General features: G+C 30.1%; 3 protein-coding genes across 3 annotated transcripts; 2 read left to right on the forward strand and 1 right to left on the reverse strand.

Annotated features, from left to right (window-relative positions):
- The first annotated feature begins 4973 nt into the window (after positions 1-4973).
- On the forward strand, positions 4974-7168 carry LOC114372285 (peroxygenase-like). The gene is made up of 6 exons (XM_028329772.1): positions 4974-5177; positions 5725-5874; positions 5988-6073; positions 6373-6467; positions 6567-6692; positions 6861-7168. Exons 1-6 carry the CDS (start codon positions 5069-5071, stop codon positions 7012-7014), a joined length of 720 nt encoding a protein of 239 aa, XP_028185573.1. The 5' UTR covers positions 4974-5068; the 3' UTR covers positions 7015-7168.
- Positions 7169-9031: 1863 nt separating this feature from the next.
- LOC114369616 (uncharacterized protein At5g64816-like) lies at positions 9032-10084 on the forward strand. Its single transcript, XM_028326844.1, has 2 exons — positions 9032-9183; positions 9439-10084. Exon 2 carries the CDS (start codon positions 9496-9498, stop codon positions 9877-9879), a length of 384 nt encoding a protein of 127 aa, XP_028182645.1. The 5' UTR covers positions 9032-9183; positions 9439-9495; the 3' UTR covers positions 9880-10084.
- A 4212-nt stretch (positions 10085-14296) lies between these two features.
- On the reverse strand, positions 14297-18505 carry LOC114370981. Its single transcript, XM_028328382.1, has 3 exons — positions 17836-18505; positions 15342-17131; positions 14297-14844 (listed from the first exon to the last, which is right to left on the reverse strand). Exons 2-3 carry the CDS (start codon positions 17037-17039, stop codon positions 14674-14676), a joined length of 1869 nt encoding a protein of 622 aa, XP_028184183.1. The 5' UTR covers positions 17040-17131; positions 17836-18505; the 3' UTR covers positions 14297-14673.
- Positions 18506-24994: the final 6489 nt, after the last annotated feature.

Genomic DNA, 24994 nt, shown 5'->3' on the forward strand with positions numbered 1-24994 from the left:
TAAAAAAACGAACTAATTAAACTAATTTAATCGAATTTATTTTGAATTATGAAATCCATCACGTTAATCTGATCGTATCAACAGTCAATTGTTTAATTTGGTTCTTGAAATTCCATATATGTAACGTGCGTTTATTGATTATTGTTTTAAAATTAGGCAAGTGCTAAGAGTTTCTTTTTGTTGAATAACCGCTAGCGAGTGAGTTTGTGGGATTTTTTTTCCTCAAACTATACCTTCTCTCACCTATTTTTTCTTAAAATATCCAATTTTTTCAAAAAATTCTCAAATTACATCACTTTGATACAAATCTAATGAACCAATCTTTTTAATTATTAAAATAATATAAATATTATATTATATAAATATATTTTTAATTGGTTTTAAAAATACTTTTTTATTAAAACAAATTTTATAATTTTTTTTATACAACAAACATAAAATTTAAAAGTGTAATAACAAATATCATAGTCGATATAAATCTTATATTATATAAATATATTTTTAATTGGTTTTAAAAATACTTTTTTATTAAAATAAATTTTATAATTTTTTTTATACAACAAACATAAAATTTAAAAGTGTAATAACAAATATCATAGTCGATATAAATATTATATTATATAAATATATTTTTTAATTGGTTTTGAAAATAATTTTTTATTAAAATAATTTTTATAATATTTTATAAATTTTTTAAGAGATATATACCGATAAAGTAAAATGTAAAAATTATAAAAAAATTATAGTATAATTTTTAGTTATAATGTATGTATTTTTTTTGTTAAATTTATATGTGATTGATGTTTTTGTTTTACTATGTTTGTTGATTAAAAAAATGAGAAAATTAGTTAATAGTATAAAACAAATTAAAAAATACAGTGAAAAATAATTGATACATTAGACATAAAATTTAAAAGTGTGGTAATTGAGATGATAGTCGATATAAATATTATATTATATAAATATATTTTTAATTGGTTTTATAAATATTTTTTTATTAAAATAATTTTTATAAATTTTTTAAGAGATATATTAAAAAAAAGAAAAATGTAAAAATTGAAGAAAATTATAATATAATTTTTTTAGTTACGATTTATGTATTTTTTTTTGTTAAATTTATGTGTGGTTGATGTTTTATTTTGTTATGTTCGTTAATTAAAAAATGAGAAGATTAATTAGAAATATTAAAACAAATTAAAAACACACAGTAAAAAAAATAATTGATACATCTTTCTTATACAATAAACATAAAATTTAAAAGTGTGGTAACTGAGATGATAGTCGATATTATAAAAAAATTTAAAATTATTTTAATAAAAAGTATTTTTAAAACCAATTAAAAATATATTTATATAATATAATATTTATATTATTGTAATAATTTTAAAAAAATCAATGTCCGGTTCATTAGATTTGTATCAAAGTGGTGCAATTTGGGAATTTTTTGAAAAAGTAGTGTATTTTGAGAAAAGATAAGAGAGAGGGTGTAGTTTGGGAAAAAAATTGAGTTTGTGCCGCCATTCGAAGAAATATTGGTAGATTTTTTTTTTAAATATAGGATAATATTTGATAGCATAAATTATAATTTTGGTATTCCTTATTTTTTAAATTTATAATTTTAGTCCAATTTTAATTATAACATGTAGTGCCTCTAATTTTATAAATTAATAATTTTGGTTCTTCTAATAAATTATTAATAATCTTAATTTTCTACAACATTGTATTCTTTTTCTTCTCCACAAACACTCCTTTCACATTCATTGTAAAAAGCAATTTCACCATCAATCCACAATATTACATTTGGATTAATAGTCTTTTATTAAAGTTTTTTAATAATTTATAATTTTTTATTTAATTTTATAATTAATTTAATATCTATAATAATCACAATTATTAGTTAATAATCTATTAGAGAGACCAAACTTACTAATTTATAAAGGTAAGATGATCAAATATTATAATTAAAAATTAATTAAGGAGACCAAAACTATGGATTTAAAAAATTAGGAAGACCAAAATTATAATTCAACATACTTTGATATTATCAGTTTATTTTTATTATATTTTTTTATATATTATTATTTTTTTGTATTTTTTTTATCATCATCAAGGCACTTGTTAATGGCAGTAAATATTTATTATAATATTATCACTAGTGAATTCAGTTTAGAGTACAGTTTTTCTTTTCGCAGGTCAGAGGCCTTATACAGTTATACTACATTAGTTAAGTACATATGTTTCTTCAATACCAATACAAACACTTTTTTTGTGATACAATACACACTTTTTTTGTCAGCAATGATATACTTTATTTATAAGCACTAAGAAGTGCTGAAAATATAAATACACTATAAAAGAACACAATACACACTCAGTTTGTGTTTGGTAGAATGAAAAAAAATAAAAGTAAAAAGAGATAAAAATTTAAAATGAAAAAAATGCAAATTCCATGAAATTTTATTATTTATTTTATATATATTTTTCATAGTCTCTACCAAACAACTTCTAAAACTACTCCAAAGCGGGAAGAATCCAATAGAAGTGGGTCCATAGAAGTTAAAAGTAACCTTATTTTGAAAATAAAAAATAAAAAGTTGGCTAAACATAAGGAGTTTTTTTTTTTTTCCACATCTATTTAATCTGTGAGAATTCCATTTTTTATATTCCATTTCTTTAACTTTTCTCTTTACACATATTGTCTGTTTTGAACAAATTCTCATTTAAGAATTTTTTTACCGAAAAAAAATTATTTCAGTTCATTCAGAATAATATTATTGGTTTGTCTTCTTATAAAATTGAAGACAAAAAGGTTTGGGAGCTAGCAAAATTGCAATGGTGCTGTAAAGATTTTTTTTTCAGGGCTTAAGATTTTTCTTCTTCATTCTTTATTTATGATGAATATTGAATACTACGATGGCCATGGCCAAACTTCACATATTTTTACAATCTTTCATCTCTTTTATTATTTAAACTAATTATTCCATCCATCTTTGATTTTATGGAGATTTTTTTTCTAATTCCTTGAAGATGTATATTTATCTTTTTTAACTAGCATATTTTACAGTGAATTCTTTTAATTTGCATATTAAGTTTAATTATTTTATTTCTTGATTTAAATTTCTTTATATCCTACCTGATTTAAACTATCTTTAAGAACCGAACCTCTTCCCATGCGGTGCTACCAAATGATCATTATATAATTGTCTTACACCATTGAAGTTGAAATGGACAATTAATTTGTCCGTAGTTTGTGCACATCACAGAATCTGCCAGAGAAGGATTTGGACTTGCAGGCTTAATCGGATTCAACTAAAGTGCAGTATGGTTGCATGCACACTAAACACTCCCTTTCAACACATGAATTAATTAGTTTACAAAAATTTTACACACGGTCAAAATTGAACATAATTTCTCTCGTTAAATAAATTATTTTTTCTTATATTGTAACAAAATTTTGCATGACTATCACCCTACTTCTTTGTGACCAGTTTTCATTGATCATCTCTAAACTAAAAGATTAATAAGTTTATCTCAGACCACATCCATAGAGCAAATTCTTACTCACTAAATACGTAACTGATCTTTGGGTAATCAAGTCTCAAGAAACATTAAAGAAAGAGAATACTAACGCAAAGATAAGATAAACATTTTCTTTTAAAAATCCTCAAATCAAAGACCTATAACTTGCATAGAAATCTTCTTAATTCTAACAAAAGGGCTTTAGCTAGACATAGAAAAACTAAGAACAACAGAGATTAAAGGGGAGATAAGATAGAACTCCATTGACACTTGAAAAGATGCGAGCTTACACCATAATCCGCCTCCTTATGCCTACAGAACTTCTTGAGAGAGAGAATCTTTGATGACAATTAAAGAATGTATAATAGAAAGTATCTCTTACATTTTAGATTAAGTGCAGAAAGCAATTATAGGGGTGCAAGAAACAATTACCAAGCTAGCTTTTATTTCAAGAGAGGCCCATATTTCTTTTTAGTCTTCCTTTTATTTCCTAAAAGTATTAAAAAAATCATACTAAATGTTTAGAAAATAAAAATACATAATCTTACACTCTAAAATTTTAAATTCATTTATTTGAGAACAAAATAAAAAAATAATAAGTGGGTCAAAATATCATAAAAATAATTTAAAAATAAATAATTTAAATATATTTTTGTTCATCATGGCATCGATACATATTATATTAGCATGATTAATTTTTGTTGAAGATGTTAACAAATCATCTTTAATGAAAATTTTCTTCTTAATTATTTTTTTTATCCATAAAATTCCAACTTGAACCCAATCCCAAATAATTAATAATACCATAACATCACTTTCACCCATCATAGCCTTAATTAAGCATCACAAATTTTATTAATGATTATAAACCTTAATCTCGAAAAAAATCTATTTAACTATTTTTTAGTAAGATATCCTTTTTTAGCAATACATTTTTTTTATAAAATTTCGACTCAAAATCTTACTTAAAATATTTAACTTCAGTATCACTCCACCTATGATCTCATATCATTTAATTAAGCATTTATACAATAATATACTTAATTAACAATGGCCTAACATATTATAACATATAATTATAGTGTCTAAAAAAGTATTACTTTATCCATTTTTTTTATTTTATAAAATCAAATCCAATCCGACCCGAAAATTCCTTGGCATTTAAAAATGTCTTATCGAAACATATATGACATTAAACAAAGCGAATATAGACCTCTACTGAACTGAATACTAGGAACGGTATGTTAGACAATGATCGAGAAAGATATTCAGAGACGACAAAGAACCGACAAAACAATTACATGCATCACATCTCCTAATTCAGCAGTTGGCACAATATGCACTGCAATATTGTGCATGTTTGCCACGTAACTTGGTGGAATTTGCTGGCTCTTTCTACTGTGTCCACCAAAGTTATAATATTGTTTTTTTGTTAATGCAGCTCCTCTACAAAAGGAGGAGGTGAAAAGGGAAAAGAAAAGCTGAGAAGATATATACATATATACGAGAGAGTGAGTAATCGAGAAAGAGAAGAAGCATATATATCAAAATGGCTGCAGAGATGGAGAGGGAGTCATTGATAACTGAAGCTCCTAATGCACCAGTTACTGCACAGAGAAGGGTCAGAAATGACTTAGAAAATTCTCTACCAAAACCATGTAAGTCTTCATCGTTTTAAAAAACTTCTTGGAGTCCATTATCTCAAAATTAGGTAAAAAAATTTAAGCTTAACCACGAATGAGAGGAATGAAAACAGAAAATGCTATAGGATTATACTAATTTTGTGCAGATTCTAATAAATACTTTCTGTCATTTGTTTTCTGTATTTATTTATTTTCCTAGATCAAAATGATCAGGCCATGAGTACTTTTTGTCAATCTTTAGTTCATATTATTTGATTATCAGTATATATATGTTTTTGTCTAATATTCTGTTCATGAGTTCTCTCCCTTTATGTTGCAAAAGTTCCTCATCGATTTGTATAAGTATTGTTTTGTTTTAAGTTTTAACTTACAAGTAAATCTCTTCCATGCTCTTGACAGTCCTGTTAAATCAGATAATTTAAGGAGACAGTCATTTTGAATGAAATAAAACATACAAAGCATAGACAGTACTTTTCACTAAATGGGTTGTTTAAAAAATTTGGATTTAAATTTCTTCTGATATGAGTAACAACTATATTTATTTCATGTGACGCATTCTCAGACTTGCCAAGAGCATTGAAAGCTCCTGATACGGGTCACCCAAATGGAACAGCAGGCCACAGGCACCACAACTTATCTGTTCTTCAGCAGCATTGTGCTTTTTTTGATCAAGATGACAATGGAATCATTTACCCTTGGGAAACTTACATGGGTACGTAAGAGTTTTGATTTCCAAGGTTCCTCATTCTTTATTATCTTATCTAAAGTTCTTTATCTTTCAAAGTTTCCAAAGTTATGACCCCTGATGACCTTGAGAATTTTCAGGGCTGCGTTCTATTGGATTTAATGTTGTTGCATCTGTTATTATGGCTATTGTTATCAATGTTGGATTGAGTTACCCCACTCTACCTGTAAGTCATTCTTGATTTTTCCTTTTTTCCTTTAATAGTTAGAACCAAAAGGGACATAAAAGGGACAATTATATATACTGAATGTTGTAATATACTTATGGGATTCAGCTCCGATCTTAAGCATATTTTACACTATAGTCTGTTAAAAGTACATAATAAAAAATTACATATAATACAAACTCATAATATATTCAAAGATAGTGTAATCCAATTAATGAGAAACTCAATTTTGTGTCAGAAAATAAAAAGCCACGTGAAATGTTTAGGCTTACGCTTACCTTTGAATTGTAATTATACAGAATTGGTTCCCTTCTCTCCTTTTTCCTATCTACATACACAACATACACAAAGCAAAGCATGGGAGTGACTCTGGAGTTTATGACACAGAAGGACGGTAAGCGATGCAAATTAATGAATTAATGATCATGCATTAAAAAAAATGTATCATGTTACTATTGACTATGATTTGTCCTTTAATGAAATGAAACCACAGTTATGTGCCAGCAAATATTGAGAACATATTCAGTAAGTATGCTCGTACAGTACCTGACAAGCTCACACTTGGGGAGCTCTGGGACTTGACAGAGGGAAACCGAAATGCTTTTGACATATTTGGCTGGTGAATTTTCTGACATCTCAACTTACTTTAATTGTATAATATAATAATAATAATTGTTCCAACTGAAATGTTACATATATATATATATATATATATATATATATATATATATATATATATATATATATATATATATATATATACATGGAATGTGTGTTTGCTTTGCAGGCTTGCAGCAAAATTTGAATGGGGGGTTCTGTACATTCTGGCAAGGGATGAGGAAGGTTTCCTGTCTAAAGAAGCTGTTAGAAGATGCTTTGATGGGAGCTTATTTGAATACTGTGCTAAAATGCATACTACTAGTGATGCCAAGATGAGTTGAAATTGGATTATGCAGTGTGCATAGTTACGTGTGATGTGTCGTTTCTGTTAGACATGTTAGTGGTGTAATGTGAAAAAATAGTAAAAAAATAAACTTATTAGGAACTCGTGGTCTGGGATTGATCAGCATAATAAAGAGTTTACTGTCTCTAGCATATGTTGTTCTCGAGATGTAATCCTTTCCTCACGTGTGGAAAGAAGTTACTCTGGTTCCTACAAGGTTCTTGCTAAATAAACTTTTTTTTAACTCAATTTATTTTAAATTTATTGAATATAATCGGTTTCATAATTATAATTTTTATGTATTTACCTGAATTAATTATATACATTATTTTTATTTGTTTAAATATTTGAATTTTATTTTATTATATATTAAATACTAATACAATATACGAAAAACTTAGAATTTAATTACAATGTATATACTATTCGATCATGAATTGTCAAGTACAGTAAAATTATTGATTTTTTCATTAAGCATTTTAAAATTAAGTATTTTAAAACTTATATTTAAAGTGATTTTTGATCGACTGATAATATAACTATTATAAATTTTTCCACATTGATAGTATATTAAACCTAAATTCAAAAACTTATTAAAAATCTAATAAATAAAATTATTGATTTTTTCATTAAGTATTTTAAAACTTATATTTAAAGTGATTTTTGATCGATTGATAATATAAATATTTTCACATTGATAGTACATTAAACCTAAATTCAAAAACTTATTAAAAATCCAATAAATTGGTACAACTTTTAAAGAGTATAATTATTATGCTAATTACAAATAATTATATAATTTTTAAGATAATTATTATAAAAATTAATAAATTTATTAACCTGTTTGTAGTTATGAGTGTATAAAACTATTACATTATTTTTTTCTTATTTTTAAACAAATGAAAATAATTTTTTAGAGAGAAATGAATGAAAATTAATTAGGAAAATAGTTTTTTAAGGATAGTTAAGCAGAATTTATTAAAATATGTATTAGTTTTAACTTCTAAGTACCTGACATCAATATTATTTAGGCTAAAAATATATTTTTCATCCTCTACAAAATTTTCAGTATATTTTTTGTTTTTAATATCAAAATGAGACCTAGTTTTAAAATGTGTAAATTTTTTTACTGTAAAGTAAGTCTTAATTTTAACCTGTCCAACATGGAGTGGATTGTGCAACACATATCAAGTCACTTCTCTCTTCCCTTCCAAACTACCCTCTTTGCCAATTCCCACCATGTTGTCAACTCATCCTCTCCCCGTCCGCTCCTCCCTCAAGTTCATCACTCACCTTTGACACCACCACCATCATCCAAATCTGAACTCCCCGTTCTCACCCTCGGCAACAATGCTTAGCCCAACCTCCTTCCCAGTGCCTGGGCCAACTTCCTTCCCTTCCAAGACAAACCCAAATGAATCCTATCCCCCTTGCTCACCCTAATCCCAACCTAATTCAAACCCTCATATGAAACCTAACCTAACTCACACCAAAAAATAATAAATGGACAATAAAATGATCAAGTCTGAAATCCAAACACAATGATGCCTTCACGCCACCACCACCATCGTCTAGATTTGACGACATCATCCCCGCATCTAGGCTACTTTGACCTTGCTTTTAATATTGGTGTTTGTTATCTTCAATGATTTTATTGTAGATTTCATTGTTGCGCTAATATGTTTCTTCTTGTATTTCTTCGTTGTGCTAGTTTGTTTGTTTCTAGATTTAAAAAGATAAGTTCCATTTAATATTTTTTTATTTTATTATAATTTCTGGAAGTTTTAAATTGTCAGTAACTATGTTTTGATGTTTTCTTATGTAATTTTTTTATGATTTTTTTAACTTCCACTTGTATTTCAAATCTTAAATTAAAAAATACTACATAAATTCAGTTAAAACCAAGGCTCACTCCGAACAAATAAATCATATTATGAAAAACGTATTTTAATCTATTATCTAATATTATTATTTGTTGCGGTAAAAAAATACTATTATTTGTTTCTTAGAAAGGGAAAACAATCGAATATTCCCCTTCTATTTTTTTTTCCGAAAAATAAAACCCGAAAGTTAAATACCCGAGTCATTGCTGTGAATTATGATGGAGTGAGGGTTTTACGCCAAAGAAGCACCGCGACGCTGTCTCTCCCACTCTTCTCCGCCGCCGGTAAATGCAATTCTTTCTCCACTCTTTCATTTCCTTACAAAACTAAGAGACGCACCTTCGATTTCGCATGCTCTTTTTTTGTTCTTTCTTTCTTTTAATTCAATTGGTTGCACATAAATTCCATTTTCATTCTTCTCCGCTTGCTTTTCATTACATTACCATATTCTCTGTGTTCCGCTCCGCGTGCGTGTGCGTCTAGGGTTTCCTTAACAATTAACAATTTCAATTCTGTAATGTATCGTTGGGAGTGTGCAGCATGTGAATTAGAAGAAGAGGAGGCGAATTTGTTAATTTGTTGTGAGTGTGTTCGAAATGGGTGAAATCTGGTGGTCCCTTTTGGGGGCGGCGATCCCCGTGGTGGTGGCAGGGCAAGCGTTTCGCGTGAAGAAGCGGCGTGCAGAGGAGCAGAGACTGCAGAGTGCTCGCGGGAGGGAAAGGAGTTCCGATGAAATCTTCGTGTGTGAGAGGGTTTGCACTTCAAAGAGGATGCTCAAGAAGGTTGGTTCCTTCTCCAAAGACCCCATTCCTGATACCTGCGTCACCGTTTGTGGCGCCTCCGATCTTGATGCCTGTGCTGATGCATGTGCCCGCACTGTCTGTGTCAACCAACATCAAGTGCCTAACTGGAACGACATTTGCCTCAGGAGGTGCCAGAGTGAATGCCTCAAACTCTCTTCTCAGAGTCACTCCTCGTAGCAGTTGAGTTGAATTTTATTTAGTCAAATGTGTGTGTGAGTGTATACATTGTGGTTCAATGCTTTGTTCCATCATTTTGACTATGGAATTTAAGAATTATTACGACAAATTCTATGGAAATGGAAATGGGGTTATTCCACTAGGCGCTGGTTCATTTTGTGTTCACTGACTTGAGATCTATATGATTCTTTCTTTTCCTGCCTCATTTTTGCTTTTGCAAGCCTGTGGAATTTGGAAGGTTTATGGAGGATGGTGGGACATGAAAATGGTGAAGTAACTTAACCTCCATTAAGTATTTTATTTTTAGGGCCAGAATCAATAGGACCCCCCCCCCCCCCCCCCCCCCCCCTTCAGTTTATTTGTATAGAAAATACATATCTATCCATAGAGTAGTTTTTGGAAGTCGAATATATTTAAAATGGAAAACTTTAATATGGTTTAGGCAAAAAAAATATCACTTGTATTCCTTCTGTGTATTCATCTAGAGTGTATTCTAATTAAATTTGATGGATTTGACTTTTCAAATTATTGTATCCAATTGGCGAATACAATAAGTTGGTGAATCTTGGCTAATTAAATATACATCACATGCAAATTGTCTTACTGTGTAAATGGATACTGCTCTCATCAGTTTAGGTTGTTAACAGCTGAGACCTAATGAAGTGGATAGTTCTTTCTACACCTCGATAAGGGTCTACTACGTAAGTGTGTAGAAGGGCTTCTATAGAGTTTATTTGGGTTTAATTTATCATATCTAATTCTAATTGCCTCCCTGCGTTCCCTAAATGTTTGATTAAACTTGTAAAAGTAGCTTATACCTTTGTATATATATATTTTTTAAATTTATTTCTATAAGCTTCATGCTACAGTTTGTCAACATAAAGCTTTTGTAGAAAACGCAAGTCCTACTCCTAGTGTTCATCTCCCATGCTTTCAATCCTATTTGCAGCCAACAACTCTATTATTGATTTAGCTTGACATTTGGCACAAGGTCTCGTGATAAATTCTTATTGATTGTGTGTTTTATTAAATTGGGTTTACTACAGCAAACTAGAAGACACTGACATTGCCTTCTGAGTAGGAATAAACTTCGGAAAACTATTCCACTAGTGATAGAGTTCTCTCTCTTTCAATCATAAAGTAAGTACCAAGCTAATGCGATGCTTCTGTGCAAAGGATTTGGATTGTTTATTTTGTTTCTCACATAATATTGTCAAACTAGTTATTAACTTGAGACTTGAGAGGATACTTGGGTTTGGGTTTATAAGATTGACTTGGTAGAGAAGGAAAGATGGAAGAAGTTGTGGGTTCAAATATTCTCATTAACAAAATCTAATAATTAATATTGGTATTTAAAAAAAAACCTGTAAGGATACTTTTCATGATAGTGATTAGCATGATAAAGTCATGTTAGAAAAAAGACAAATAAAATTAGTGAGCTACACACTCTTGCGGTAATTGTTTTGTTTCAATACACAATAAGACAGTTCTGTCACTTATACTATTTCATATACTTTTTCTGAAGGTGTGAGATAATTCACTTAAACTGAGAGTAGGTCAAATGAATTTGGGGACTGCGGGTGCATAGTTGATCCAAACCTTCATGAGCGCCTTTGTTTAAAGAGAAACATCTATTACGAGGGGAGGTATGCCCATAAGACGCCTCTGAAAGCCACCAACTTGCATATACGATGACAAAAATAATATGCTTGCATTCTCCTCTAACACGTGGCTTTATTTGTTTGAATCTTAACGAATTCAGCTCTTCTAAGTTTGTTTATTTAATTTATATTAAATATATGGGAATCGGGTCAAAGAGGACCCAAATTATATGATTTGCACAAACACAAGTCTTATTGTTGTAAACTTTTAACTCAACATTTTAAAAGCAAATATAATTTCATTAGTGATAATTGTCTCAACAACTCACGTTTGTATTGGATGCTCTGAGATACAAAACATGGAAATAATGAGAATCAACAAAACCATCTGCACAATGCACATGAGCTCTCCTACATGATTTTCTCATGATACAGCATGCAGTCCCCGCTAACTTGTTATTCAAATCTGTGAGTCTAATTTAACAACGACGCGCCCCAAGCTCCATGATTAAAGTTCCCACACACTTTTATGCATCATATTCTATTTCTTTACTTTTTCTTTACCTTCCCTACTCACCTTCATTATTCATTGTTCCTTCATTCAACTTGAGAGGGAAAAATCCTGATGCATGAAGGCAGTTTAACATTCAACTTGAGAGGGAATATATAACATCCAACATTTTAAACTTAGTTAACAATATTTAAAATAATTTATGAGCCAATTTTTTTATTACTTTTATATTAGGCTTAAAATGTTTTTGACTCATAATAAATATATGATTTTTTGTGTTTGTTCTCTGGTAATTTTTTTATTTGTGTTTAGTTCCTAATAAAACATCAATTTTATTTTTTGGTCCTTGATATTTTATTTTAGTTTTTGATAAATCATCGAATTTTTTGAATTTATTAGTAAACAAACACAAAAATTAAATATTTATTAGGGATAAAAAACTTAGATAAACTTTTATTTTACTTTGGTGATCCAATTCATACCCCTTAGTATCATTTATATTTGATTATTATAGTTAAAAAATTTAATATGTAGGTGGAAGGGTAATTATTTTTTTTCCACAAATTATAGTAGATAAAAATTAAATTTTTAAAATGTAAAATTAATATTTTATGATAAAGTTATATTTTAAAAATAAAATCTATTTGTTTTTCAATAATATACCTAACATCTTTTAACCCTATATTTATAGATAAATTAAAATAAAATTTTAATTTAAACAACTTAATAGTAATTTTTTTATGTCATTGATATAACGGATCAATTTGGTTCAAAAATGCTAGATACTTAAATCAATAAAAGTATGGTTTAAATTTTTTAAATATGAATAAAATCCAAGGATTCTTAGGTTATCATATTAGAACAATGTAATTATCATTCAAAATTAAATTTTCTTTCTAGGACTAAGTCAAGCAAATGAAACCTTAATCAATCAAACCAAACACGAGATAGAAATGATAAATAACTTCGACACACATGTAAAGAAAAGCATTCATCCCTATGTCTACACCAAACTTCCTTGACTTAGATGAAAAAAGGTAAATAAGTGGATGAATTATGATAGAGCGGTAACACATACCGAGCCTTGATTGAAGGAAAAAAGAAGTTAAAATTATGAAATTGGATGAAAGTGATTGAAGCATCATTGGTGGAAATGTCAAACTATAGTGTACCAAATTTGTTCAAAAACTTAGTCTTATGCCCTACAACAAAGTTGTTGTGATGCTATTAATTTTGAATTCAACACTACATTTCTTTGTTGGGTGTGCTGTTGTGGGATAACATTTGAATTTTTTCTAAAATCTATTTCATTCATATATTGACTTCAATGAAAAAAAATTGCACAAATAATACAAATCACAAATGTCATTTTTTAAAAAATAAATAATAATTCATTAATTATTTATGATAAAATTAAGGATGGTAAAACTTAAAATATTAACTAATCAAAAGTTTTTATTCTTTTCGTACTATTATTGTTTTTAGCATTTTCCATTAATCATTTCAATATATTAAATTTTTGTCACCAATATATTTTTAAATTAATCCTTAAGAAGAACTTATGAAATGTAATTAATATTATTATTGGGAGTAATTAATAAATTAAGGAAGGACCTAAGGTAAAGATGCATGCTTCATTCCTCACACACAAGGGCTTTTATTTTAAATTGAGAAATGTCATTTGCACAATAAATTGTACATTAAAATTTACAATTAAAGAAAAAAAGAGAAAAATATAAATATAAAAATTAATAATATGATCAAAATAGACTAAGAAGAAGAAGAAGAAATATATTGTATAAATTATTACCCAACTTATATAAACAACACATCTCTTTCAAATTACATGACCACGTAGCGAACAAACAATAAAACACCTCACTTGAAAGTGTAATAAAAGACATCATCATCTCATCTAAGCATCAACTAAGAATATTTTACAAATCGTTCTTGACTTATATATTGGGTCAATTGTGGTCCACTTAGTCAACTTATAACAAAGTCAACACACTAGCCCATATACAACATGCTTGGCCCATAGTCCAATACACAATGTATAACAGTGTGAGAACGAGCCTATACAGGCGTATTTGTGTGTTCCTCACGCATTCGTATTCACACATAATAGATAAGCAAATACAAAACATTCACATGGAACATTTTTTTCTGTTGTTATAGGGTAGCAATGGGATAATGCAGCATTCAAAACAAAATGAGTAACATGGCAGAGTTTCCCATCATAAAGGTCAGAATTAAAGGTCGGAATTAAATATCATATCTCATTCGCCAAGACAAACTCATCTTCAGACCAAACTGTCGTGAGTAATGATCCATTATTGAACAGAAATTTTCAAAGTTATTATTCAGATTGAGTGCTAATCCCATTTCCTTCTAATTAACTATAACAAACTCAATCTCAATGCTACAATTTACCAAATTTTCTTCCACAAACCCTTTTACAATGTATCCTCTTCAACAAAAAAGAATGAAGAAAAAGAAAAAGATGGCTACAAACTATGAATTGTTAGAAAGGACAAACAAAACTATTTCTGACTGTATTACAATTACAACCCTAAGCATAGAATGAAAACCCAATTCACGTATAAAATCCTAGATTCTCTTCACTTTTTATAATACAGTAAGAGAATTATGACGGCTAAATAACCTCAGATTCAACTATAGTTATGACAGCTTCTTTGCACCATTGGGCTGAAGTGTAGGACTTTGTGCATGAATTATTGCCACAGCAATGGAGAAAGACTGTAGTGCAGATAGAGGTGGATGGAAATGAATATAATATAAACCATCGTGAACATTTACCATCCTCAAGGTGGGGCCGTAATCACTTGAACCCTGAAATTTGAGGGGTATGATCATCTCATTGCATAAATTGTAATAGTTCAATAAGAACAGAGAGTAAATACAAGATTACAGATGCATGGATGTTAAAATATAACAACAAAATTGGCTTAAACTTGAGAGAAATTTAGCTGTAGAATATATTTTATAGTGAAACAAAACATGAAATTATGTGTTTAGGCCTAGGTGGCCATCAAATATAGCAATTAGCAATGAACAAAGTCATTTCCCAAATGACAATTTGGTTTCTAATAAAGCCCAACGGTGTACAATATCATGTAGTCAACCCTACCTAGTGAGATAAGGCTTGGTGACTGTGGTCTGTGGTTGTATTTGTAACAAAAATATAGCAAGAGATATGAAATGTGAAGATGATCAAAGACGAAAAGAATTTTATAATTTGTGGAGAAATACACACGAACAGGGAAAAAAACACATTCTTTAAAGAGAATAGAGAAAGAGGAACAATAGAATATGGGATAAAAACAGACCTGAATAACCAAATCAACTGACTTGCACCCGTCTCCTGTATCTATTTTAGACATAACCTCAGCTTTGTTAGATCTTCTCTCTAGTACAGTCAGAGGGCACCCCTCATCCCAACCACCACAGTCACAGTGGCCACCAGATTTCCATCTATCTATCAGACTGGATGGCCCACCATTTCTGGTTCTTGGCCCACCATGAAAGCCTGCCGGAATTAGAATGCTCGTGCTACTTGAGCAGTCGCCATTATTTTGATTACTACTTTCAGATGGCAACGTGATTTGATTTTCACCAGATTTGTTAAGAAATTTTAAACCCCACCCTCCTACTTTCTCTGGTTTTTTACAAGGAAGATGGTTTTTCACAACAATGGTAGCCATTTCAAAATTTGGAGGAACATCAGTATCTAATAAATTGGTCCCGCCAAGAGCATATGGCTCCCACGGACAACTCTCCTTTATGGCACTTGATCCACCAAACCTTGAGAGTGTTCTGCGTTTTGATGATGGGCTAGTTTTAAAAACTTTCGACACCTTCGACAGCCCCTTGCTCTTCCTGTGAGAATGCTCTGATGTGGACATTTCTTTGTCAGAAATTTCCATGTTATGGAATAGTGTAAACTCCGTCTCCCTTATTCTACAATTGTTCGGGCAAAGGGTGAAACTCGTTGATACATGCATCTTCCCAACAAATGGAAAATCACCATCAGGAATCTCGCGACCCTTTTGGCCACCCTTGTTCAAGTGAAACTCATACACATAGTCCAAAGCCTTATTATCTGTTGAGTCTACCTTCTTCAATTTTGCTACATAGACCTCCTTCTGATCATCTGCAGAAAAAACAAAATGAGGAATCCCTTGCTTCCAAGAACACTGGATCATTCCCTGAGATAGAGTGGAAGATGTTGAAGACAACCAATCAGAAGAAGTAGAGGTGGTGCTAGAAGTGGAAACAAGCCTTTTATGAACAGAAATGGAGCCATACTTATGACTTCGCACTAACTGTTTTTCCTTTCCAAGTTTATGCGACGAAGAGATACATAAATCACTAGGAGAGTCCATAAAATCATAGCATACCAATCCTTCAGGATCAGAAAAGTTCATCCTGTTCAAATTGTCAGTTCTATGTGAAGCACCAAACTGCTGAAGAAGAGTACTATTCAATATATTTATCATGCTCTTGCTCCCCATTATTGAACCTAAGGTCCACTGGTCCCCAGCATTAGCACTTATAACTACTCTCCCATTCTCAGTGGCCACAGGACATTCAAAGACAAAATGTCCCAAACCACATGCATTTCCACCAAAAAATTTCACTGTATTCAAGCTTTCTGATAAAGTCTCCATGTTTGTGGCTCTTAAGCTCTCAGGTATGTTGAATTGAGCTGCTTTTAATGCAGTGTTATGTATGAATTCCAGGCAGCGGCGGATGTATTTCTCATCCACACTCACCACATGTTTTGGAATCCGATTGTCTAGTCCATGGACACGTCGAAAGAACAAATCCTTGAAGAAAACTTTGCTGATTTGTGATTGGATAGCATTTACAACTATTGCCCGATGAGAGTTTGATCTTTTAATCAACTTCTTTAACTGTGATTTTGAAGATTCTTCCTCTGATATTTCCCTATCATTCAATAAGCCATGCAATGAATCTTTTCTTCTGCGACCCTCTTTCTGAATCCATAGGCATGTATTTTCCATCTTCTACCTCTACTATTCGGGATTAATTGTTGGACCCTTCTCTCTCAGACATCTTCCTTAGACTAAAAACTAAGAATTATACCAACAATAACCTGAAAAATACACCAAAAAAAGATAACTTACCAAAAGCAAAATTATTTGCAAAAATATTGAAGCTAAAAGTAGCTCTTTCCTTATAGAGTCAACCTATGTGAGCCCAATGAAAACCAAAAATTGTCAGTGTTCTATACAATATATCATGACAAACAACTTTTAAACATAGAAATCCATAAAACGAGATATGCAAGCGAAGAAACCAGAAATCCATATACATATGGATATGTTCATGACAATTGACAGAATAAGAATTTGCAGAACAAAATGCTTACATATTAATTATTTCAGTAAATTCATTGCATAATGAAACTCAAAGAACGAACAATTCCATGATTTAAGTTAACCAAAATTCACTCGGTTATAGCAAAACAAATACACTTGCATTATCTAATAGTATTCAATATTAGAAAGAAAAAAAAAAAGCCTTCAAAATAAGTAAAGAAGAAGAAAAGAGCAAGGTTCAATCTTACCTCATCTTACAACCTTAATTGCCAAAAAACTAAGTCAAATAATGTCTTGACAGAGATAAACTGAAACTAAATCCATAAAAACAGAAGCAAATAATAACAAACAAAATCACCAGTAACAAATAGAAGCAAACAGAAGCCCGGAAAGTTCTCCACTAACAAATAAACAAATTCAATAAAGGCGAACAAAAAGAAGAAAATATAATAATAATAATAATAATAAAATTAATTACCAGATGAAGCTGGATCCGGGAAGGGCCAAGAACACCTCAATGAAATGAACACAAACCCAGTAGCTGAACACTCCTTCAATCCTCAAAACTTGAGCTTTTCAACCCCCAAAAAACAAAGGAAAGAAAGAGGAGAGCCAAATGGACAGAAAAAACAAAGCAAGGCGAAGAAAACCAAGTCAGCACATGGGAAAGGAAGATCAGAACACAACAACCACCACAAGTAGTAATAATGATAATAATACTAGGTTCCAAAAACACTGTTTTTATAATCTTTCAACAAGAAAAGGGTGCAACTGTATTTGCATTTGACACCATTGTAGAGAGAGAAAGTGAGAAGGAAAACCAACTACACCAAAGCAAGCCAAAACAAAACAAAGGGTGACCCAGTGGGTGGAACACGGGGTTTCATAGTACACGTTTGATGGTTGAAAATCTAATCTAGTACAAAGAGGAGAGAAGGAGTTTGTGTTTCTTGTTTCTTCACTTCACACCAAAAAATAATAAGGATGCTCCTGTAGGCCCCACTTGCTTGTGTTCTGCTGCATCTTCTTGGCCAAGAGTGTACCCAAACCATTCCAACATGGATATATGATAGAGAAATTGAGGGAAGCATAGCATAGTCATGAATGAGCTGGTGCGCATGATAGCTATGTGACTCCACTAAAGCCAAAGGTGCTGCCGTGCCACTTGCACATTTTCATTCATTCAGAGCTATTACCATTTTTTTTCCTTTTTCACTTTTTTCCTTTTTTTCTTTCATTCCATTACTCATTCTGAATTTTATATTTTCTTTACATGTGATGGAGAGAGAAATTTGGTTTCTAATGTGGCACTTGGTCAAGTACATATATACCTTAGCATGCCTATTGACCACAACAATTGACCATTGAAGGGGTTCATTGCATTATACATTTATACTATATATAAATATAAATAACATAGATGCTCAGAAGCACAGTTACACACATGACATGACAGTGTGACACATTCTCATTCTTCCTTCCCTTTTGCGGTTAGTTTATTTATTGCTACCATTAATAATTATTTATTATTGTAGTACTCTTATTCACTATTCACCCTCTTGTTTATTTATTGATTAAATAAATTTCTTGGGCGGCGTTGCAGCTGATTTTTTTTTAATTGGGTACCTCTCGTTTATTTATTTGTGTTGAGGCAATCATGGATCACCTCCATAAAATTAGCTTTTTAGACGCCGAAATTATAGAATGTGAAATTTTTACTTTTATGCCCTACTAGAACCAAAGATCAAAGCTTTTTTTCCTTCTCTGACCTTACCATATATTAAAATTTTGATGAAACACGGCATCCGTATTATATATATGAACAAATTTTCATGAAACACGGCATGAATGTTTCTGATCGATCACTTTCTCTATATATGTAATTTTATTTCGTTTTGCATTAAACCGGCTTAGAAATCAACTCACACAGTTCACAAAAATTAATCTTCTCATTGAATTTGTCTGATTCTTTGGATTTAAACTTCATGTAAGAAAATACATGGAAGATTGCCTCTTATAAAATATATACTACATATTATTGGGAAAAAAACTTAGTAATTAAGGAAAGTTTAGTCTAAGATTCAATTACGTAATAATATATCAGAAAAAAGAATTGAAATTTCAAAAACAAATTATAAAGAGTTTTTATTGATAAAATGACATTATTGAGTTTGTGAATATGAAATTTTCTGCTGACGGTAAATTAAATTTACCAAACCAATCAAAAGTGAAAAAAATATTTTGGCCAATAAAAAAATCATAAAAGTGAAAAAAATAGAGCACTTCTACATTTTTTTTCATAAAAATTAAAAAAAAAGTATAATATTTTTACAAAATGTGAAATATAATAAATGATTAAAACAATATGGCTTGAAACTTAAAACTTATTTGATGTAATTAATTTTCTTTTGCATTGAATTATTGAAGTCTAAATTGTTGTGTATGAGTATTGTAATGTGGAGGGCAGCCTCGAATAACCACAAAGGGGGCCCAGCGAGGAACGTCAACTGAAATTGTCAGGGGTTGGGTGAGTCTTTGACAACGCATTACTTAATTAAAGTTCTGTACGACAATTTTTTTTTTGTGAACTGTACGACTAAAATTACTTTCCAGATTGCAACGAAATTCTAGAACAAAAAAAAAACGTACGATTGATAAAATGGAGTGTTTTTTTATTTATAAATTTTATGCCATAGAAATGATTTTTTTTTAGATTATGCCAAAGAAATGATATGATTTACTAACATGGATAATTTTAAAATAGATTAATATAATTATACGACAGTGGTTTACTTACTGTTTTTTTTTCAAATACATTAATAAATTGCAACTTTATTTTTTTAAAATTTTATTAAACATACAGTTTACTAAGATAGTTTTTTTTAAAAAAGCGTTACCGTTATCAGTTGACATTGAGTATTTACAAAAGCAATTTCATTGACATGGTGAAGATAGAAAGGAAGAATGATCTGGTGGGTTCGAAACAGAAGTTTGTAGACCTAAGAAATTAGGGGATTGAATATAATATTTTTTGGAAATTAAACCATATATGTGTAATGGTTGCATTACGAAATGAAATCTGGTTTCTTGGGTGGACGTGCTCAAGGGTAAGTAAGTAGAGAGAGGATTTAATTTTAGTAATAACAAACACATGCTGAGTGGACCAATTTCTCAGTAGTATCATTACTAGTTACTGATGGAAAAAATTGATTGGATGTATATGTGTTGCACATGATCACTGGTGTGGCCGTTAAACACTTAAACATTATAATACTAAAATATAATTTTATCTGATTTAAATAAAATTATCTTCGATAAAAAAAAAATATACGTGGAGTTACTTAATAGGAAAAAAAATTGGCTGTCAAAAGTTATATATAAAGAGAAAAGATGAATAGATGATGCAGAGTGCTTGGTCTGTGGCTGTTAAGCATGTAATATTTTGCTTGGGTAATGTTAGTTTAAGAACCTTGGCATCAAAGTCTGAAAGCTTCCACCAATTCAAGTCTGAAAGATAGCTAGTTTTTCTTTTCTTTGTTCATTGCCACTTCCTATATGCCCTCTTCATCATGCACTGCCAGACCGATGACACCAAATATACTTGTGTATGTAGATAGACAAGTGCTTAGTTGCAGTACATTCAAATCCGCGTGGACCCAATGCCTTAGAACAATGTTGTTAAAAGAGTGATATAGGATCAACAACAACTATTCATAGATGAGTTTTTTAACTATGTTAACGGATGTTTGATTATCTGACCTTATGTATGAAAAATACTTTATTAGAAGAAATAAAACTCACTTTAACCATTTTTAAGTCTCAAGAATTAATTTTATGACTTGCTCTAACAATATCTTGCTTTTTTTTAAAAAATAGTGATATAAGGAAATTAACAGCGACGAGATCTTTGAGTGAGAAAAAAAAAACAAAAACAAAAAACTTAAAGGTTCCTAAATTTTAAGATCTTACCTTCAATTTTTAAAATTTTCACTTTATATTGATAGAATTTATCAAACATATAGGATCTAATTCAATGACAATGTTATTGGAGAGGATGCATTCAATAAAAAATTATCCTTTTAGGCCAGCGTCTTCTGTTATCTGTAGCTTTCTTTTCGTTATTGGCTGCTTGTAGATGCCGTCCACATTGTATGTCCCCTTCATCCACGGAACTAACTAACTAACTATCCATCAAAGTAAAAATTAAGGCACTATTAAATGACAAAAAAACAAAAACATTGATGAAATGTAAATGAGCCATTCAATAAATCACAAAAACGACAATAGTATAAGTGCTCTGCATCAAAGTAATATAATCAAATTCTAAGATAACATAACATTAAAGTATACTGCATCTTAGAAATTGTTGTTAGTCCTGTTGGTCACCCACACATTTCAAGTCTTTCTTATTTTACGTTTAAAATGTCTAGTTTTCAATCTAAACCCAAATTTTAAAATAGGTGGACTACCATTTCAAATAAATTTTAGTTACAATGTCTATATTTTAAATTTTGAAATCTTTACTTTCAAATTATCTTAATTCAAAATTGTGTGAGTAATTGCTGCGATAAAAAAATTAAAATAATTTTATGTTTATATATTTTCTTAAATAGAGATTATTATATTTTGATAAAGAATAGGTGTGAAATACAATCCTCAAATGCTTTGTCCCAAATGTTATGCATATATAAGAAAAAGTTTGAATAGTTCAATGGTGAAGAAGAAGGAAAAGATAGACAAAGAAAAAACTAATGGTGATATTATTGCTTTTCATTTTCTTTATTTTGCCTCCCACCACATGTATGTATGCACATGATTATGATATGTTTTCTGGTATTTTCTTTTTCAGGAAGCACATGTGATTAGCATATGAAAACTTAAAAATGATAAGTTGAGTTAAAGCTTTATATATATATATATCTTTTTTTCATGCCTCGTGTTTTGGAAGTGATAAGAAGGGAGGATTTGTGGAAGAGAAACAGTTAGTTTTCCACAATTGTGATTGATACATAATCTCTTTGGCTGAAATTCTTAAAGTTGAATTAAATGCTACTACTTCTTTTAAGTGTTTTTTTTTAAGTTAACCCATATGCACCTTACCTAAATATAGTTAGTTGGGCATGGTACACACTACCACTAGTACTGATTATAATTAAATTGAAAACATTAGTGAGACAAAAAAAATTATGCGAGGAGTCTCTATGAAATTCAATTTTCCTCGTGCTTGCAAGGATGGCTTGATTGGAAATTCGTATTCATAGTTCATATTTCTACAACCCTAGAAATATGAAAATATTATACCTATATATATAGGGTTCTTTTGGCATTTTTTTTACAAATGCATAGAGTTGTTGGAATATTACACGAGATGAAACGTTCGATCTTTTTCCCCCCTTCTTGAAGTCCACAGTTATTGGTTTTAGATCATGCTTGGCAAAGAAATGTAGATTTCATAGCCCGGTGCCGTCTCACCAACAACCATTTTGAAACTTGAAAACAAAAAATACCTAACTTCTTGGTTTCCTTTATTAAATTCATATAAATATTTTTGTCCGCATCATAATAGCTTATGTTCATAGGCCAAGTCTAGTAAATAAATATAATAATATTTGTATTAGAGAGAAAGGGGGAGCGAATTTCAAACCAAAGACAGTGACACGTAAACGAGTTAGTGAATTATTTCCTTTAATCATGTTCTTTTCCCTCCTTCAAATACACTTGTCATTAGAATTTCATTTTGAAAATCTCGATCTAACACAGTATTTGTGATGGTACGATATTTGAAGCAGCCTTTCATATCAAGTATTACATTTAATATATGTGAGGCTGATTGGATGTGTCTCCCGTTTGCTTACAAGGTAATTTCGCTTTGATTGAAGAATGGCTGCATGGATAATTATTCCATTGATTAGGAGGCTTTAGAGGCATAGGCCTCCTTTTTTTAGGCTTAGAAACCTTCACCGTAGGATATCTTCAATTGGGCCGCTAATTAGGATTGCATTCAATACCCTACTCTGCCCATGTTTAGGGTATTTCTATTGGCACTACAAGTTTTGCTAACAACACCACCCACATGGGTGCACTTTACCCTTATCCCAAAATTGCACCACAAAATTGTGTTTCTGTTGTACAATTTTTTGCATTCAAGGTAATACAATAGAATCATGATTTTGTTGTGTTATAACACAATAAAATCATGATTTATTTGACTTATTTTACTTTCTCCTCCATTGTACAATAAAATCATGATTTCATTGTGTTACTCAACACAAAAAAATAATAAAAATGTTTTTTTAGTTTTTTAAAAGTAAACTTCAATGTTTTATATTGTGGTATTTTTCAAAACAAAACAAAGATATAATGGAAGTACGATTTTATTGTGATTCTCAACTCAAAACACAAAGGAATCGTACTTGCGTTGTGTATAGAAAAAAAAGGAGAGGCTTACCTTCAATACAAAGGAAAGGGGAGAGTTGAAGGGTAAGAGACTCAAAGGAAGGGGTTCAAATGAAAGGGAAGAGGGAGGGAGAGAGAGAGAAAGAGACACTTGAGAGGGGAAGGCAGAGAGAGACATTGGGGGAAGGGGATGGAGGTGAGAAGAATAGGGGGAGGGGTGTGGAGATTTGCATTAGGAACACTTTTATCTATTTTCACTATTTTTCAAAAAGTTGTAGTGAGAATAGTTATTCTCCCAAGTTTAACATTACAAAAGTCCAACTCTTAGAGAGGAAAAAACACAAAATATGTGTTTGGGAGAAGCCCATTTCTTAGAAACAATTGTTTGTTTTACAAAAAAATACTAATACTAATAATAATAATAATGATGATGATGATGATGATAATAATAATACAATTTAACATATCCAACAATTTAAGTCTATGTGAAATGACAATACTTACACTTATGTTTTCCCTGCTGTTATCTTTGTATTTGCAGTGACAACTCTCTCTGGTGACAACACTTACTTTTTTCTTTATTAAGTTTAGTCATTGGAACTTGAAAGTAAGTATTACATATTATTTTTAGTATTAAGTTTGATGGCTTCTTATTTAAGTTGAATGATTACTTTTAAGTTAAATGATTATTATTCAAGTTGAAACTTTATGTTGACAATTTATATCGTTGATTGTTGAGTTAATTATCATTTAAGTTTTTTCCAATCATATAATAAAATTTTTAAGCATTTTTTTAAATTCTCACTAACAAAATTTTCAAACCACAAAAATCGAACCGAACCAAGTCGCAAAAGATTAATTTGGTTTGGTTTGAATTTCATAAATAATCTTAGTTGAACCAAACCAGATGATACCTAATTTCCTTGTTTGATTCGAATTAATTTTAAGCCAAAAATGCATTGCGAACACTCCTAAGATAATTATCTAATAATGGAAAAATATTCTTAAAATGTGATGTGTAAAATTCAAAAAATTGAGGCTATTACATTTTCATAATTTAATAAATAAATAAATTATAACTTATTGACTATTAAAAAAAAGAAAAACTTTAATATTAATTATAACATTCTCAACAAAGTTTGATCTCATACTTCTATATAGTCAATAAATAAATAAAAAGGATCAAAAATCTTTATCATCATTTTATTGGAAGAATAGTCTTTGTTTTTTTTACAAAGATA

The sequence above is a fragment of the Glycine soja genome, chromosome 10 (assembly GCF_004193775.1).
Source record: "Glycine soja cultivar W05 chromosome 10, ASM419377v2, whole genome shotgun sequence".
In the NCBI taxonomy this organism is placed as follows: Eukaryota; Viridiplantae; Streptophyta; class Magnoliopsida; order Fabales; family Fabaceae; genus Glycine; species Glycine soja.